Raw genomic sequence first — 18,778 nt, forward strand, 5'->3', positions numbered from 1 at the left:
TAGCTGGACGCACGAGTTTCCTCTTTAGTTACCCTTGTCTGGGGACAGAGGTGCTTCAAGGACTGCCATGCCGTCCCACCACCCACATAGGCACGACTCTGAGGCAACCCAGCCGGAAGCATAAGTAGGGCAGAAGACTCCAAGGATGCTCACCCCACCTCCTGTTATGTTATTTGGGACCAGGGCATTTTCTGCTTAAAACCTTCCCCATCTTCCAGGCCTGCCATGTAAGGCCCATGACCATCGTCCCCGTGGTCCCTCTGTCCAGCTGTGCTACATTCAGCGGAACAGGCCCCTTGTTCCTCCTCCATCAGTCCTGTCCTCTCTAGGAACTGGTCCCTTCCTGTCACTGTCTCCATCCTTGCAGGTAGGGACAGGTCTATAACAGCCCTCAGGGGCCAAGATCTACGGCTCCAAGGTCTTCCTGGTCTGTTGACATGCCTCTGCCCCAGGAGCGGTCCCAGTGTGTGGAGAAAGGGGAGTTTTGTGTTGGAAACAGCAAGGACAGGGCTGAGAAATAACGGGGAGCAGCATTGAGGTCCCCGCTCCAAGGACAGGAAGCCTCCATACCAGGAAGGGCCTCTCAGCTCATACAGGAAAAGGGGAGACAATCAGGGACTTTCCCCTAAAGCAGACAGATGTAGCTTCAGGACATGCAGGGCTGGACTCGCAGGCCCTTCAAGGACTATGTAAGGACGCCATACTCCACAAACACACAGTGACGGTTCCATAGGATTATGGTCCTCCTGACACTGGAGCTGCTGGGTGGTGTAAGTGTGCTCTGGGGAGTTTCCCTATTGGTGTCTTACCATTGAGGGATGTGTGACTGCTTCACTGCAACTCTTGCTTCCCTCACTAACCTGTGCTGACCGTAGAACCTGATGCCCCTTGTGTTGGTGACAGCCACACACATCTTGGTGTGAATTCTGGCTGGAGGGGGAGTATTCAAACTGGAGTCCTCACGCTGGGCACTCGGAAAGCAGAGAGGGGAAAAGGCACTAGCTCTCTCAGTCCAGCAACAACAGAGAGGAACATGGGGCAGAACCGGCAGCTGCCCACACTGCAGGGGCCACTGAGTACCCACCGTCTGTCTGCCTTTTTGTTACAGCTGACAGGGACTAACTCACCTCACTGAGCTGTGAGGACTTCTCATACCCTGTCCTGAGGGGTGTATGAGGCACAGACAGCAACAACCACAAGCCAGGAGGAAAGGTAGAGAGACCCTTATGAGCCAGGGACAGTGTCGTGTGTTCAGGTGCCAAGGATCTGTAGTAGCTGTCACATACAGAAGTGCGTGTAGGAGGGGAAAGCACACAGCAGCTAGCCAGCAGGGGGTAGGTTGTATTAGCTGTGTAGAGAGCTTTGTAGAGGGCTTTGTAGAGAGCTTTGTAGAGAGCAAACCACCCTTAGAAGGAATTGAGTTGGGCAGGGGCATAATCAACTCTAGATTCATTCATTAAATGTGTAGGAGCCCAGGACGAGGTAAGAGATGTGCTAGTCTGGGTGTGGTGCCCCATCAGGGCAAGAAGAGGAGCAGGAGGAGGCCTGACATCAAGTGGCGAGGGTGGGCATAGAAAGAGCAGGAGCCCAAGGTGACCCCAGGCCAGTTTCTAGCTTAGGCAGCAACACTGTGCTAACAACGGTGAGCTGGGGAAAGCCAGGGAGGAGGTGGCTGTGGAAAGGGTGGGAGACGGTTCTGTTTTAGGCACAAAGACTCTGAGGTGCTGGGAGACGTCCAGATGGAGCTGCCCAAGAGGCAGCTGACTGTAGAGTTCGAGTGCCTGGGAGAACTGGGGGGCTGGGATGGAGGAGTAGGTGAGATCACTCAGAGAGAAATGGCACAGGGTGGTGGCGGCGGCTGGTGGTGGGGATCCCTGAGGAACGCCTATACCAGAACAGCCAGTTGAGGGGCAAGATCAGGAATACGTGGGGTCACCTAAGGAGAGGGAACGGAGAATTTCAGAGTGGGATGGTCAGCCTTGTCAGAGGCTGCAGAGATTTCTCCAAAGACAGCCTTAGGAGGGTCAGTGGACCCTCTAACAAGAGGTCTCAGGGACCCTGTCTGAGGTACTTCTGTGGAGTGGTGGGTGAGATCCAGGATGCTGTGGGGGTTTTAAGGGGTGCTCTGCTGTCTTGTTTTGTGAGCCTCTGGGGTCTGGTGTTGCTCTACCCCTGAGACTAGGGCCCAACACAGAGCCTATCACATGTAAGGCTGACCATGTGATAAATGAACAAAGACTTTCGTGTCCATAGGCAGCAAGGAGACACGTATCCATGGCTTCACTGTAGCTCCAACTGCAGTCTTTTCTATACTGGCCAGACTGGGCCACCCCACAGAAGGCTGGTGCACTCCGGCATATCTGGGCTGTTTTGGCCTCTGGAAAGATGTTGAGACTAGTCTTACCCCTCATGCTCTCTGGGGAGTTCTAGGGTCCTACCCGTATTAGGGATCATCAGCCGGCCCCCGAGGAAGTTGAAGGTCCCGTAGGCCATGTTGCTGGTGCCGCGGGGCAGGGAACGAAAGTAGTTTTGGGTGGAGAGGCGGGAGACGAAGTCCTCAGCCTCAGAGGTGGGTGAGCTGTGGTGCAACGTATGGCGGCCACTCCCCAGTGGGCTGAGCAGGTGACCATTAGAGAGCTGGAACTTGGGGCTGGGTCCATCCTGCCTCGGACATAGACTGCCCTGGTAGGTGGTAGTGGTGGTGCTGAGGTCTGGCTGGATGGTGAGCAGGTGGGGGTTGTCTACAGGAGAAAGACAGATTCAGGGGGTGGCTCACAGGGTCGCCCGTCAACAGCCCTTGCCTTGGGGAGGGAAGGCTCAGGCAGGAGAGCGGGGTAGATGGCACCTCACCTGCTTTGCTGGGCTTGATGCTGACAGGCTGGAAGCCCGAGGTGAGGATGGACGAGTCGGCCACATCGGAGTCCAGCCCTTCCTTCTTGCGACAGTAAATGAGGCCAAGGGCCAGCAACAGCAAGAAGAGGCACACAGCCACAGCGACAAGGCCGATGTAGAGAGCCACGTCCTCGGGGCCAGAAGCGGCTGCAAGAGAAAGCACCATCTTGAGAATGGCAGGGTTGTAGGGGCTTCACAGGAGAGGTCCTTGGTCTATCCCCTAGGAGAATAAAATCTCAGCACTCCCTGGGCCAGAGGACATGAGGGAGGGAGCATGGTATTGGTGCACACATTCTAGTCCCATACATGTCACAACATGGCTTGGGACTGAACAAGTCACATCCCTACAGGCATAAGGTTTTGCTTGAGGTTTCCAGGAGAGTGGAGAATGGGAAGAGCTTCTTCCCTGGGGTGAGTGGTCTATCCTTGGCTCCTAGGCTGGGGGGTCAGGGTGGCTGGGGCAACCAGTCCTGTGGGCTGTGAACTCCTGGGATACTACAGGTATGGTGCTATAGTTTGCATAGGCCTGCCTTGGGATTCGTGTATCACAGGTGTGGTCCCCGCTGTGGTGATGTGAGTGGCAGTGCAACCTTTTAAGAGGTGTGGCCCAGTGGGAAGTCATTACGTCATCATGAGGGCTGTTCTCAGAGCACAGGGCTGCCCATCTCTCTGTGTCTACCTGTCTCTTTCATGCCTCTTTCTCTCTTCCTGACCTGTGATCTCTCTCTTGTACACAGTACTGGCAGGGTACCACTGGCCACTAAGCACTGTGGCTCGGGGTGGCGGGCACCTTTGCCGGAGCCAACACCACGCCATTTGGAATGTGAGCCTCTAAAACGAATCGATTCCTTTTGCCGTTCCATTACGGGAACAGAAACTAGGCAGATGCACAGGCGAACGGTTTCTCAGGGGTTCCCAGGTCAGTTTGAGCCCTCACGGACACCACCATCCTGACAATTGGGGTGGGCGGGGGGGGACCAACCGCTCGGAGGAAGCGTTATCGATTTTTAAGAGTTTTGCATAATGGAAGAAATGTCTGTCAGAAAGGAATTGACACAGATAATTAGGTTTTTAATTGAAAGAATAGGGGAGGGTGTAGGCTGTAGGAGAAAAAAATCCAACAGAGATCTTTAATTGTTAGTTATAGCCTTGTAATTAACAGGCCTCACAAGCCCAGCACCCCCACAGGACTTAGGTGGACACTTGGGGGATGGGGTAATTCCAAGGCTGTAGGAGAGCAGATGGGTGTACGAGAGTCAAGGTTCACATCTGTGCATGTCTCAGGAGGAAGGTGGAGTGACTGTGTGACACAGGGAAGGGTGTGCTAGACACGAAAAGGAGACACAGTCTACACGGCACGAGAGTGGCTGCCCTGACCTCGAGTTGGATAGGGCCAACCGTCAAATTGAGGTGAGCCCCAGGGCCGAGAAGACTCACTGTGCAGGCAGAGGTCACTGGTACAGTTGCGGGTGTCCAGGTCAGCACCCCGACACTCCTCACCTCCATTGCGGGGTGCTGGGTCAGAGCACTCGCGGCTCCGCCAGTGGGTGCAGTCAAGCCCACAGGCTGACCACTTACTCCACGAACTCCAGCTCCCATCCACTGGACAAGAGAGACAGGCAGAAATGGAACAGCACAGTCAGCTTAGGAAGTTGGCCTGGGTGGCCTGCCTGTGTGGCCCCGCTAAACATCTGGACCAGGCAAGGCGAGCTGGCCTGGGCTTGGGTACAATGCCAGGGTCAGGCCCTCCAATCCGTAGGACCTTGAGTGTCCAGCTAGCCTTGATGACACATGCTAATGACAGGGAGACGAGATGATGCCGGGGGCTGCTCGGCTCTCTCCACCCAGGGAGGCAGTCCTGGTCCTGAGGTGGTAAGGGCTCTTAGTCACATGATGGCCCTTCTGGTCCAGGCACTGGTGGATCGTGCAGCCCCAGGCTGAGCCTAGATCCTGTCCTCAGATTGCATCTAAGACCCTAAACTGAGCCCTTGACTCTGACCACACTGAACCCTGATCCCCACCTCAGACTGAGCCTGGCCCTGCGTGGCAGGCGGGTGGGATGGAGCCATGGGGGGGCAGGCTGGTGGGTGCGATGGAGCCAGGCCACGGAGATGGCTTGGTGAGGAACGATGCAGGAGGCGGTGGCCGCGGGTACCTGGGCACAGAGTGGCGCAGGCTGTTTTCTGGACATTCTGCCCCTCACAGAAGGCGCCCCCGTTGAGAGGTGCCGGGTTGGTGCAGCTCCGGCTCCGTTTCTGCCAGCCACGCCCACAGCTGGCGCTGCAGACGGACCACTCAGTCCACGTCGACCACCCACCGTTCACTGGGCGGATAGAGAAGGACTGGGGTCAGGGAGCGGGGGCTTCCTCAGACATGCTGGTCCAAGGGATGGGGCGGGAGGGCAAAGGGCCTGTGAGCTGGGAGTGAGTGGGCTGTTGCTGAGCCGGGAGAAACCCTGAGGGAACGCCAAGCCTAGGCTGCAGGGATGGGGGAGGGGGCCCCAGAGCCTTCAGATACTCTTGGCAAATGTCGGGGTGGCCAGGCTGCAGTTCACAGGGCACCTCCAGCTGGAATCCAGCTTCTCACAGGGAAGCTCCTGTCTGACCTCCCTCTGCCTGCTCTTGGGGGAGGGGGTGCGTCTCATTCTGTGGCTCTACTTCCCGTTCTGGGACTGAGAAACCCAAGGACGACGTGTTATATCCCTCTTAGCTTCCTCTCGTCTCTTCATCTCTTACACCGTGCTCCCCACTCACAAGTGACCAACATGTTCCATCCCTTTGCCCAGATATACTTCTGCCCTCTTTCCTAGTCAGGCCACTGTTTGGTTAGCCTGGCCCTTGCTCCATGCCTTTCCATCCTCTGAGCCACGCATCACGTCCCTGTTGGCACCTCAGTACCTCTTCCTGTGACTGGGGAGCCCAGGACCCACCATAAACAATGACCGCTGCAGAGGTGCTTCGGCGACGGGCTACGATGTTCTTGGCCACACAGGTGTAGTTGGCCGTGTCGGCCAGGCGGGCCTGACGCACGACTAGGCTGTGCTCCCGCGTGATGTACACATTGGGATCGAGGGAGGGGTCCACGAGGTCCTCATTTCGAAGCCACTCCACCTAGGGGGAGAAGCCATGACCCATGCTGGCCTGACCAGGGTACAGAGTGAGCACTGGGGAGGGGGAAGCCAGGAGTCTGAGCTTTAGGTAGGAGCAGAGGTCTGGGAACCCGGTACCCCTACTCACCTCAGCTGGGGGGATTCCTTCTGGGGGGCGACAAGGTAGTACAATGCCTTGCTCCAGTGACACTTCCTTGGCCAGTGGCTCCTGCTCAAAGTTCTTGCGCAAATCTGGAGGAAGAAAACAGTGTCCTTAAGTGTCTGGATTAGCCCAGTGACTCCTGGCCCTTGGCCCTGCGGAAACCATGACATGTGACAGAATGAGGTGCCAAGTGCTCAGGGATCACGGGAGGATTAATGTTCCCAGGCATTTCCTCTACCCATCAAGGTAAGGCTGTGACCTCTAGGAAGTTTGCCACCCCCTCTCCAGGTGATACCCCCTGGTGACCACGCCCCTAGTGAACACGCCCCTAGCGACCACGCCCCTAGGGACCATGCCCTTAGTGACCACGCCTGTATGCCACAGGCCTGGTCCAGTACTCACAGGCAATCCGGATGTAGGCCTTCTGACTTTTGGTGGTACCCGAGGAGCTCCATGCCACACACTGGCACCAGTATTCCTCCAGCCCAAACACTTTCTCTACCTGCTGCCTCGATACGTTGATACGGACCTCCATGGTTGGCAATCCTGTTGGGTTCAGGGGCTACACTGAGTCTCTCTGTCCCAGACCGTTGATGCCCTGCACCACCTACAGCAGCTTGTGGACACTGTGAGGCTCCCTCAGCCTACAGGGAACTCCAGGGATGCTGCTGACACATCTCCTGGATGTAAGCTTCTAGAAAGTTTCATCCGTTCTATTTTGTCCTGTCTTAAGGAAATCACTGGTAGGAAAGGTCTCTCCAAGTGGAGATCTGGGTAGCAGTTGAGAGAGCAAGTGGGAAGCAGACCGGCTGAGCTCTTTGTAGATAGAAGAGGAAGGGTAGGAGAGTCTGGACTCCCTGGAGGGCTAGCAGGGAGATCTGACAGGTGATAATGTAACAGCTATTAGCATTACAGCTGCTAGGCAGAGTGGGAATAGACTCCTGGGATACAGGGTTTCCCATATGCCACAGTGGCATCTCACCCATGCTGGTCCCTTCCCTGGAACTATTCCTACCCCATGCTGCCATGAGGGTACTCGACTTCCATAAGGAAACAGGCGAAGAAGAACACACGGCTTGGTTTGCCACAAGCACCAGGGTGGTCTGAACCCAGTGAGAGGACACTGGATTCACCTGGGTGGCCTAACATGTGCTCACCCCCCCTGGGGGGGGTAACAGTTCAAGAGGTGTAAGGTCAGCAAGCAGGGGTTGAGGGTCTGGGTGTGCTGGGAGAAACCCTTCTCTCATCCCACTCAGACTGCCACCTTCTGCTGCATCCAGAACCAGACACTGGAGTTCTTGGGGGGAAGGGCCCTGCTCTCTCTCTGACAACCTGGAATGGGGGATACCCTTTTGTCGCCAAGCCCCCTGCCACCCCTGGTCTGCAGCCAAAACTACTGTCCCAGGAGTGAGAAAAGACTGTTTGTTTCCAATTTCTCCTCCTCCTGACCCCAATTTCCCTTGGGTCACTGGCTTATCAGAAAGAGAGAGAGAGGCCAGCCGCCAATGTGTTTCCATTGTTAACAGAGAAATTCAATTAGGGTTGCATTGCAGGAGCAGTGAGCCCAGCTGAGCCTGCCGGGCTGGGAGACTGTTTCCTTCTTCATTTCTCTAACATGTCTCCCTGACCCCTTCCCACACCCTCCTGTGGAGTCTCTGCAGCCATAGCCCTGGCTGGCCCCTGGCTAGTTCTCACAGGTGTGTTTGTCTAGAGGCGCCTCTGGCCCTCATGAACACTAGGCCGTCCTTTCCTGCTCTTCCTACTCTCTGCTGTGTGGGGCTGGGTGGGGCTGAGAGTCAAGGTGCCCTTCCCAGGGTCCCAGCAGGAGAAAAGCCCTGGGTACCAGCTATCTGTCAAGCACGCATGGATGTGACAGAGCCTCTGAGAGAGTCATAGATGGAGTAGGGTGTCTTCTCCCTTCTTCCTGTCCCAGGGTCAGGGCTGGGCAGCCTCCAGAACATTCTGACCTGGGGAAGTAAGTGTCCTCTGGGTGCACAGTTACCCACTCTTCTAGGGCAGCTCAGCTTGGGAGCACCAGTGCTAAACTGAAGTACTTTCTTCCTTTGTTTACTCCTTCTTCAACCCCCTTCCACAGGGGACGTGTTTATCCATGAGGACCTGGCTTCAGGCAGCACCCCTGCAGAGGAAACCCTTGAGATCCCCAAGCTCTGAAGGAGGGCAGAGGTGGGGTCTAGATCCTGCCCTGATCTCCAGCAGGTCATTAAGGAGCCTGGTTCTGAAAACGGATCCTGAGTGGGGCACACAGTGTCAGCTCCTGACAAGGAAACAGAAGCAGTTGCCAGCCTTGGAGAGCAAGGAGGAACCCCGGGGTGGCTGGACTAGGGGCAGAGTATGTGTGAAAATGAAGATGTATCCGTATGGGAACACAGTGGAGGCTTGCCGAGTGTTTCTGGGAGGCGGAAGATCAACTGGGTGCTCTGAAGTCAGGGTGGAGCTCTCCTCTCTAACTCTGATAAGTGTGCGGTATCACACAATAAATTATAGCCCATCCCAGAGGCCAGTACTTGCATTTATAGATTCCAGGCTTCCCTTGGTCTTCTGGATGGGAAGCAAAAGCAAATGACTGGCATTTGTCTCTTGTGAGAGTCCCCTTTGCCACGGGAGCCCTTATACAGGAGTAAACGGGGCTCAGGTCTGCATTGGACTCTAAGCCCTGCCACTGCTGTCTGACCAGACTGGTTTGGGAGTCTGTGCACCTGCAAGATGCTTTTGCTGTGGCCTCTGTGTAGGTGAGGAAAGCCTCACTTCCGGCTTCACAGCACTCTGGCCCCCAGCTGAGAGAAAAGCTCAGTGAATTCTGATGCCAATTTGGGCTGCCCGGAAGGCCCAAGATTGGAAGCTCAAGGCAAGAGAGGGATCTGGTGGTTATGTGGGATGTGTCCCCATGATTCTAGTTCTCTGCTTACGTGGAGGGACAACCACAGGTGCCAGGGGTGTAGGGTGGGAGCTGTCAGACTGTGTGTTTTGCTAAGGCGCAAGGCTGCTTAGAAAGGGCCTGGCACTTAGGACCTGATGACAGCAGACTGTTTGAGATCAGGAGGCTTGGACAGGTCCTCAAAGCCACAGGAAGGCAAGGCTTCCGCTGCAGCTTCTTTCTGCTCAGCCCTTCTCTGGAGGACTGGCTATGGCAGCGGTAGGCAGGGCAGTTACAGGGTTTTCTCCACCAACCTGCAAAGGACCCCTGACTCCCAATTCACAGAGGAAAACACAGAGCTGGGGCCGGGGAGGGCTGTGTTGCCCGGAGTTCTCACGCCCAGACACTGTGGACTCTGGAGCCGCACTTAATGGTTATTAGACCATCGACAATCTCTTGTCTTGGGAGGCCCTGCTGCTATCCGGGACTTTCCTGAGCTGTGCTCCCTAGCTCCATCCTGCCCATGGGAGTCAGAGTTGGATCAGCAGTCTGAGAGCTGTGGGGGCCGAATCTTTAGCACCTAGCTGCACCTGGCACAGCGGATGTGCGGTGGTCGCTCAGGGCTTGCAGGAAGGAAGCAGTAAGCAGCACTTGGGTACCACCAAACAGTGCAGAGTATGGGGCTCAGGCAAGAGTCGCTAACCTAGGAAACAGGCCAGGGGAGTGGGTCTCTGGGGCCTCTGCTGGTGGGGAGGAATCCAGCCTCTGTGAACTCTGGTGGCAAGGGATAGGTGGCTTCTCTGTGGACCAGAAGGCCTGATTGGAGCCCTTTGGGCCTCCTGGACAGGGCAGGGTCAAGGCCTTGATTGTCTCTGTAAAACAGCCTGCTTGGGAGTCCTAAGGCACCATCTGAACCTGGGCTCTTCAGCTTGCATTCACAACAGCGAGTGCTTCCAACTAATTGTTCTCCCAGGCCACACTGCCTGCCCTGCATGATCATCCGGTGGCACAAGCCTGACTGCAGTTTTCCTGATAAATGCTTGCACCCCACGCACTTTCCCACCCAACCCTGAGACGTCCTCAAGGGCCGGTGTTCTGCCTTTCACCCCATCCCTTTGGGCGGGGTATGTTCCTGCATACCTCTAAACTTGGATGCTACCCCTCCTCTGGAACAGCCACCACCCATTCCTGTTTCCCTGGGGCACGGGCCACACTTTGGGTCACCCCTCTGGATCCTTTCTTGCCTCCCTTTAGCATCTGTATGGTTCTGGCACCACCCGTCTGTCCAGCCGGATGGCACCGTGGCTCATGCCTTGTGCTGGTGGCCTACCTGTCCCTGTGGGCAGCCTCCTAGCGTATGGGCTGTGTTTCAGGGTAGCTGAGGTCTCGGTGGGAAGAGGCACAGAACTAAACCAGAGGCTGTGTGCGTGACAGTAGCTGCCTCTGTGGCCCTGCTTTTGGGAAGGACTGGACGCCTCTTCAGGATGCTCTACCAATGCCCCTCGGCCACCTGTTGCCTGAGACCAGGGCTGGCAAAGGGGACATTTGCTGAGGGTACAGGAGGGTACTTCTTGGTTTAGCCTATGCTCTTAGAGCCCCGCTTCCCCTTACAGCTGAGTCTTCTTGGGTCTGCTTCTCTTGTCAGCCTCCACAGGTGTCACCATAGCTCTGTTCACATCACCCTGTGGTCTGAAGTCCCATAGGTCAGGGGTATTCCTTGGGCTCCCTCATGCACCTTAATTTCTGAGCCATGACTGGAATGCCTGTGAGCCCTGAGGAAGCCTTAACTCTGCTCCCGGCTGACTAGGAATTCATTTTATTGTCTACCACTCTTGGGGGACTGTGCTCCCAGCAGAGGGGATGTGATGTAAGGCAAGCATGCTTGAACAGAAAGCGGAAAACAGAGAATGAGTTCTTATGTGGAACCCACTCCCTTCCACCCTGCTTCTCTGCAGGAGCCTCGGGCCAGGCTGCCCTGGTTTTGCGCAGCCATGTTCAGATTCAGATGTATCCCACGTTGTCACTTTTTGCTTAGAGACCCCGGGGCACTTCAGTGGATGAGTGGGTGGGGGGCGTCCCAAGCTGATGTTGGGTGGGGGGTCTTCTAGAGAAGGCCTTTGTGCATTCATTGTGTGGCAGGTGTGGGGGAATCTGTCCTGCCTGTTGATACCGAAGGCAATTGGCCAGCAGGTGGCTGCACCCTGGTCTTGCTGCTTGCAGGGGCTCACAGACCCTCAGGGCCCCCCTGAGACCTCTCTCTCAGCCGCCTCCACCCAGAGACCCCACCGGGGACTCACCGCTGCTGCTGTCGGTGCTGCGTTCAATTACATGATCGACCTGGCGGACCCATTCCCCATTGCACTTGAAGAAGATCTGGGTGGCAGGCACAGCCTTGCACACCAACAACACCGGCTTGTTCTTGACAATGTACACGTCCTCAGGCTCTACCAGGAAGTGGGGCAGCAGGTCGGGGTTGGCACCGGGCACTGGATTGGCCACCGTGGCACTCTGCTGGGCACCTGCGACAGGAGGAAGGGGAGACAGACTTAAGCCATGTCTTCCCTGAGCCTTGTGGGGGCAGGCGGCTGGCGTAGCAGAAGTCCAGCTTTGGATGGAACTGAGGGACTAATAAGCCACGGGACACCCTTTCTGAGCCCGTGTCCTCCTCCTCTGCAAATTAGCATAAGAAAGGACCCAGGACTTTCTGAAGGTAGAGGGGCAAAGCAAGGCCAAGGCAGGTATCAGCTCTCCGGAGGTCTCAGATTCAGGATAGCAATGGAAACTGGATATTCTTCCATGGGAAGTTTTGAGATTGGGCCAGGAAGGCACTTGTCCCAATAGATCAGTGGTTCTCGACCTTCCTAACACTGCGACCCCTTAACCCAGTTCTTTATGTTGCGGTGACCCCCGCAACAGTAAAATCATTTTCGTCGCTCCTTCGTAACTGTAATTCTGCTGCTGTTAGGAATTGCAATGTGAAGATCTGTGTTTGCCAATGGTCTCAGGTAACCCTTGTGGAAGGGGTTTCGACCCACAGGTTGAGAACCGCCGATCTGGGTGATGGTGAAGGGCCTTGACATTTAAGATATTAAAATACCATGTGAATGGAGAGAGACGGGAAGGTATTCAGGATGTAGTTCTGAGGGGCAGCAAGGGGTGCTGGGCGGAGCTACATTATGGAGGGCTGGGAAGGGGAGGAGCGGGAAAGGCCTGGGAGACAGGGCTGAGGGGGGCCATGACAGAGTGGAGACCAGGAGAGTCCTCATGGAAGTTCCAGGGCCTGCACCACTTCCTGCCTATTCAAGGAGACCTGAGAATGGGTTTTCTTCTCATTTGAATCCAAACCTACAACCATCCCACAAGTCATCTGCCACTAATTACACAGGTAATTGGCCCTGAGGCATGCAGTGGAGTTAAAACCCCCATGTGTGCAGGACACCCAAAGGTGTGGAGGGTGCTGCTCCAAACAGACCCCCGCTGGCCTGGCCAGCCCTCAAAGCTGCAAGGGATTTTCTACCAATGCACAAACTAATAGGGGCCTCTAGGCACAAAAGTGGGGAAACTCCCCAGAAGCGCGGCTGCGGTCTGGTGCTGGTGAGTTTGGGAAGTTAGGTGAAGTCACTGATTTTCCACCTGTGAGATGGGGTCACACCACACCGGTGGACTCTGGAGGTTCCTCCTGAGATTGGCTGCTCTGAACCACCTCCTCAGGGAGGCAGAGGCCACCCACCATGCTCCTTTGCCCTCCCTCCTCTCCCCAACCTCCCAGACCCCTCTGCTGCCACCCCGTTCTTTGTTCTTTCCTCCAGCGACTGTGGCTGTCACCACCTCCCGGCATGTTCCAGCAAGGCGGTGATGAAGGCCAAGTGCACAGGCAGTCAGTGGAAATGGAGTCCCAGACCACCCTCTCTGTTGGGTCCCTGTTAGGCTCAGGAACGTGGAAGATTTGGATAGATAGAGGAAAACCCACCCCTTTCATTGCCAGATATGAGGACCCAGAGATGAGGTCCTTATCACAGAGCCTCAGTCAGGAGAGTCATTTTATCAGTGTGTGTGTGCGTGCGTGCGTGTGTGTGTGTGTGTGTGTGTGTGTGTGTGTGTGAGAGAGAGAGAGAGAGAGAGAGAGGAGAGAGAGAGAGAGAGAGAGAGAGAGAGAGAGAGAGAGAGATACAGCTTCTAAGCAGGTGCTCTACTGTTTCGGTCCACCTACAGCCTTCACACTCAGGAATGCAGGCTTGAGTCTGGCTCCCTGCCACATCCTAGGGCTCATGCAGACCCCTTGAGGTCTGGAGGGTGGAGAGGAGAATTGGAGGGGGACGTGGCTCAGGAAGCAATTCTACGGTGTAAGTGCAGGGTGAATGCTGGTAGGCACGCTTGCTTGGGCAAGCCACAGCGTCTCAGTCGTCCCCAGGACTGCGCACATGAACGGCCAAGCTAGCCCCAAGGCTAGCCCTGTAAGGAGCCACCACGGTTCTTCAGGGCAGATCTGGACTTGCCTCGCCCCCTCCTTCTCTGGCAGAGGCTCGACATCACAGCTGGCACCTGTCTCTTTGCTCAGAGCTGGATGGGCAGGAGTGCCCCTGCGGGACGTGAGGCAGAGAGTGGGTGCTCAAGTCTCCCGCCTCTCTATCGATCAGTGCAGCAAGTCCTACTCACGTCAGCCGCCCGCTGAACCCAGCACAATCCCTCATGTCTGCATTTAACTGCTAATGAAAAATAAATGTACTGTGACCAATAAGGGACATAGCTCACTTCTCCAGGGCCTCCGTCACGCCACTCTGGAGTGGCCTCCCTCCCACTTCTGGGGTGAGGGTATTTATCAGGAGGCCCCAGGGGGACCCTCCAGGCTGCAACCCTGCCCTCTATCAAGGACACTTATGGGTGTGTGGTAAATTTAAGTCGTATCCTCTAGGGACAGGAGGGTGCTGTCTGGGTGGTCAGAGCTGGCTTCTCTCTCGCTAGGCCCTGTGGTGGGCGTCTGCACGCTGTCCCTGCCCACATGTTCCAGAGAGTTCTCTCACCTGAACTACACTGTCTGAGTAGCATGGTGAGCCTTTACTCCCCTTCCCGCCATGGTATGGGCCACGATGGTGGACATGCTTTCTATATATGGTGGACCCATCACTACAACCTCAGACCCAAATGACCTCAGACCCAAATGACCTCAGACCCTGTTGCTTCCACTGTCTGCCTGTCTTGAGGTGGTGCTCAGGATGAGGCCAAGGCCCTTAGCTAACATCCCTGAGCACTCCATTCTGGCATCTGCCACCTTTCCCACGAGGCTGTCCCTCTCAAATCACCCCGACAACTACACATCCTACCCTCCACACCTGGGGCCCACCCTCACTGCCAAGGCAGCCTCTCACCATAAGTAAGTGGTCAACACTGCTGTCCCTTCAACCAACCCCCCAGTCCTGGTCCCTGCTGTCTGTCTCAAAGCTTCTTAGTATAGGTGCTCAACGTGGGGACTGGGGCTGGCTGGCTGTTGCTGTCACTCTCCATGAGTGCTGAAGGCCAGACAGACACAGGGAAACTGTCCTGCGCACACTGTGACTGTAGGTGGCTCCTGGAGCTGTATGGGAATAAGCAAAGGCAGGTGGGCTCACTGCCCCACGTGGAAGCCCACTTAAATCTATTCCAGAGGTTCCTCCGGGTGCCGTCTCCTGGGCTTTCCTGCCCACACAGGGTGAGGCTCAGCTGCCCTCTTGTAGCTCCATAATGACTCTCTGTTGGGCTAGTGCTCACTGGGGACTGCAGACTGGGTATGCAGATGGCTCAGGCCCCTGTGAGGAGTAGCCCCTGCCTCTTCAGGAGAGCTTGATTGCTTATTTTGTCAGAAGCTGGTACTCGTGCTCAGCCTGTCCCCAGCAAGACAGGAGCAACATTCTAGCGCTGGCTTGCCCCATGTCTGCTTGGGGATGAGGGGTGAGCATGTCCGCCTACATGCATGTGCAAGTGTGTGTTCACAGAGAGGCAGACTGGAGGCCAGAGGATGGTAACTGCAAGCAGGGGGATCAGATGAAGCCTCAGGGCCAGTGGCAGAAAGGGACAAGAAAAGAAGGGTGCATCCTGCACCTGCCTTTGATACCTCTTCTAGGACCTAAAAGGTACACTTTAATTTGGCATATGCACATGGAGTGGCCGCTGCATGCCAGAGGTCATTCTGGGCCTGGGACCCTGCAGGAGCAGGTAAACAGCCCTCTCCTAGAGGCTGGGGGAAGCAAAACCTAGCACTACCCATGGTGACAGGGACCTGGGAGAACAGGGGGGTGGTGATGCTTCAGAGAAGGTAGAGAAACAGGGAGCCAGAGGGAAGCAGGCTCAGGAGGGGACTTTTGGGCAATGCTCTAAATGCCAAACCCAGGCTAAAGAGTGCTTAGGTTTAAACAGGAAATAGTAAGGTCACAGGGAGTAGCTGGGCTTATCTGAGGCCCACATGGCCAGAGCAGAGGGACTGGAGGTGTGTGTGTACACATGTGTGTGCATGTGTTTATCTGTGTGTATACGCGTGTGTCCATGTATGTGTACACATGTTTATTTGTGTGTCAGTATGTGTATACATGTGTGTACATGTGTGGATACACATGTGTGTTTATTTGTGTGCATGTATATATACCTGTGTGCATGTGTGTACATCTATGTTCATGTGTGCATGGGTTTGTGTGTGTATGTCTTTGTGTGTGTATGTGTGTGTACACATATGTGTGCATGTGTTTATTTGTTCATGTGTATGTACACGTGTGTGCACATGTGTGTGTGTGTGTGTGTGTGTGTGTGTGTGTGTGTTGGGTAGGGGGGTACCTCAGAGTTAGGACCCAGGAGGAACTAGGGATTTCACTCCTCAGGCTTTAGAAAGACTTCAGGGACATTACCTTGTGAGAGGGGCTCAGGGTGGGAGTACGTGGATGGGCAGACAGTGGGTGCTGGCTCCTTTCTGTCCACCTGGGAAGTACCAGAAAAGGAGCCTGTTCCTCTGAGGGCTTGAGTCCACATCCTGTCACTGTGATTAATTCAACTGTCAACTTGCCACATTTCAGAATTGGCTTGGAAAAGAGTCTCCGTGAGGTACTGTCTAGACCAGGTTGTCTGGGGGAATGGCTCTGGGGGATTGTCTTACTAAGTGGGAAGATGCAGCCCACTGTGGGCAGCACCATTCCCCTGGCAGGCCACCCTGACTCTATGAGAGCAGAGAAAGTTAGCTGAGTGTAAAGCACGAATTCATGCGTTTTTTTTTTTCCTTTCTGCTCTTGACTGGATGTGATGTGAGCAGCTGTTTGAACTCCTGCTGCCTTGAATTCCCCATGGTGATGGACTATAACCTGGAACTCTTTCTCCCCTAAGCTGGTTATTGTCTTCATACTTTTATCACAGCATAAATAAAATTAGGATAGTCACCCGCCTGAGCATCTGTGCCATCCCATGAGCCTTCTTCTGGGATTCAGGCTCCTGTGGACAGGCACAGAGATCTGGTTTGGATGGCAACAGAATGTTTGTTGAATGACTGAATGACCCCAATTTATATTAGCAATTAAAAGCTGTGCACAGTAGCCCTTCCTTCTTAGTCTATGGGAAGACCCTGAGAGCCGGCAGAGAAGCCCACAGGGAGCTACAGGTACACACAGCATCCCTCACTGCAGGATGCTCAGATCTACTCAGGTGCATCAGACAAGTCTCTCTCTCTGTGTGAGGCCGAGCCCCATGACTCTCCTCACTGCAGTAGGAAACTTGAGACTTTCCAGTGTAGCGCAGAGGGCCAGGGTGGGTGTGAACATGCTTTCAAATGTTTTATTTTTAAAAGCACCACGAAAATATGAGGTGTGATTAATCAAGCTATTAATGAAGCCACATTTACTGACTAAGGCTTCATCCCAGCCGGCAGGGTAGGAGGGGTGGGGGCAGGATGTCACCTGGCCTCCCACAGCTGTAGCCCGAAGCCAGCTCTTTCTCCAGCACAGCAGCACCCCGCTCCCTCTTCCTGCCACCTGCTCCTTCCCTCCCTGCAGAACCGGTGCACCCTGGTGGGGTGAAGATGGGGCAAGATGGCCAGCTGCTTCTCAAAAGCCCTGTGTCCCAGAGGCTTATCTGTAGAGGGCGGTGGCTCTTTGCGGGTCCCATTGGCCTCAACTCCTCAGACAATATGGATGCCCCGGCAGACAGAGAAATACTGCAGAAAAATGTGCCCTCTGGGTCTAGTGCTTGTGCCTTCCCTCTGGCCTCACCCCGAGGATCCCTCTACATTAGGTGGCGTGCTGACGACTTGAAATCCCTAAAGAGCCCTTTGCACATCCTGTTCTAGGCTCTGCCTCCTTCCAGCATTCTGGCTAACAGCACCCGATTTTCTTCCAAGAAAGCCAACACTCCGCAGGCCATGTGGCCGAATCCGCTCCTGGCTTCCTCTCCAATCACCCTGTCCAGCTCCTGGTCATGAAGATCCCCATCTGCAGAGATGGGAGTCCAAGACCTTGGCTAGGATGAGGCTAGAGCTCTGGGTGGCTCTGGGGTCACTCTGTGGCCTGTCACAGCAGGGGGCCAGCCCTGTAGGCCTTGTCTATCAGGGCAAGGCCAAACACAAGGTGAAGCAGGTTTGAAGCAGCAGCCGTGGCAGACGTCCAGAAAGGGGACAGGCTGATTTTCTGGCAGCCGCTGAGGCTTGAGTTGAGGATGGTGCTGGGTTCCCAGCCGTGGGGCCAGTGAGTTCTTTGCTTAGCTGAAGGCACCGTTTGCCCTGATGGCTGTTCACATCGTCTACCTTCCCGGACGGCTTCTGCCCAACCTGCAACACCTGCTCATACTTCCCTTCCACCAAAAAGCTTCCGTGACCACCAGTCAGCACTGGTCGCCCTCCTCAGAGCCCCCAGACAACAATTATATTTCCAGTTTTGAGCATGTGAGTTGTGCCTTGAGGACAGTGACTGAGTGTTTTTATCTCCCGCCTCTCTTCAGAGCTAGGCCAGCATCCGACACATTGCAAGTGCCCAGAGAGCGTTTATCCAATGGGTGTTGAATTCATCACTTGGAAAGGGACTGGAGCCCAGAGATAAAGGGCAGGAACTAGACAACACAAGCTCTTAAGGGCCGGCTCCATTTCCCTTCCAACCATTCAACAAATCAAAGCAGTTCGCAAGAGTCTCCAGGCCATAAGCCACAGGGTATGGTGGAGGAGGTAAGAGGGCACAGGAGCCTGGTGTTAGGCTTGCAGACTTAGGAGAGGCAGCTGCAGGACTCTATTTTTCTTAAAGTCTATACAGGGGATGCTTGCCTACAAGAGCCTAATATACAGGCTACGTTCTGGGAGGAGTGGGGAAGAGGTGAGGAGGGAAGGGAGACAGAGGGAGCGCAAGTGGAAGTATGGGAAATGGAGGTAGCAAGTCCCCCCCTCCTGCCCCCTGCGGACTGCAGGTCTCGGGCACATGAAAATCTGTAGGGTTCCAGGTGGCATCTCAGAACTGCGAACTTGTCTGAAAGTGAGGGCAAGGTGCCGTGGGCCCAGGGATACACCCCAGGGGCCATTGCAGTCCCTAGAGACCTAGCAACGCTTGGCACTGCCTACCAACCGCTTCACACAACCTGGCTTGCAGACCCTGCACGACCCAGAAAGAGCAGCATCTCCCCATCTGTAGTGACCCTGCAGGCAGGGTCAGAGCAGTGACCCACTGGCCATCTGTCATGGCTCCCTGCTGCATGGGGCACCCTGGGGACAGGTCAACATCCAGGCTTTGGTGACCACTGTGGTCTCTTCCACGTAGGATCATGCACAAAG

The 18,778-nt window shown here is 55.3% G+C and overlaps 1 protein-coding gene across 4 annotated transcripts in view; it reads right to left on the minus strand.

The window, feature by feature from the left end:
• The window catches only part of Unc5a (unc-5 netrin receptor A), a 55,709-nt gene that overhangs the window by 3,554 nt on the left and 33,377 nt on the right, over nucleotides 1–18,778 (minus strand). For 2 of the 4 annotated variants that reach the window (XM_087591424.1, NM_022206.2), the window contains 8 exon segments: nucleotides 11,316–11,537; nucleotides 6,546–6,689; nucleotides 6,129–6,232; nucleotides 5,822–6,002; nucleotides 5,048–5,215; nucleotides 4,330–4,494; nucleotides 2,851–3,039; nucleotides 2,439–2,741 (listed from right to left, as the gene is read on the minus strand). In XM_087591424.1, the coding sequence (XP_087447550.1) occupies nucleotides 2,439–2,741; nucleotides 2,851–3,039; nucleotides 4,330–4,494; nucleotides 5,048–5,215; nucleotides 5,822–6,002; nucleotides 6,129–6,232; nucleotides 6,546–6,689; nucleotides 11,316–11,537 (1,476 nt within the window). 4 annotated transcript variants of the gene reach the window in all.

This window comes from Rattus norvegicus, chromosome 17 (genome assembly GCF_021556685.1).
Source record: "Rattus norvegicus strain SHRSP/BbbUtx chromosome 17, alternate assembly SHRSP_T2T, whole genome shotgun sequence".
NCBI lineage: Eukaryota > Metazoa > Chordata > Mammalia > Rodentia > Muridae > Rattus > Rattus norvegicus.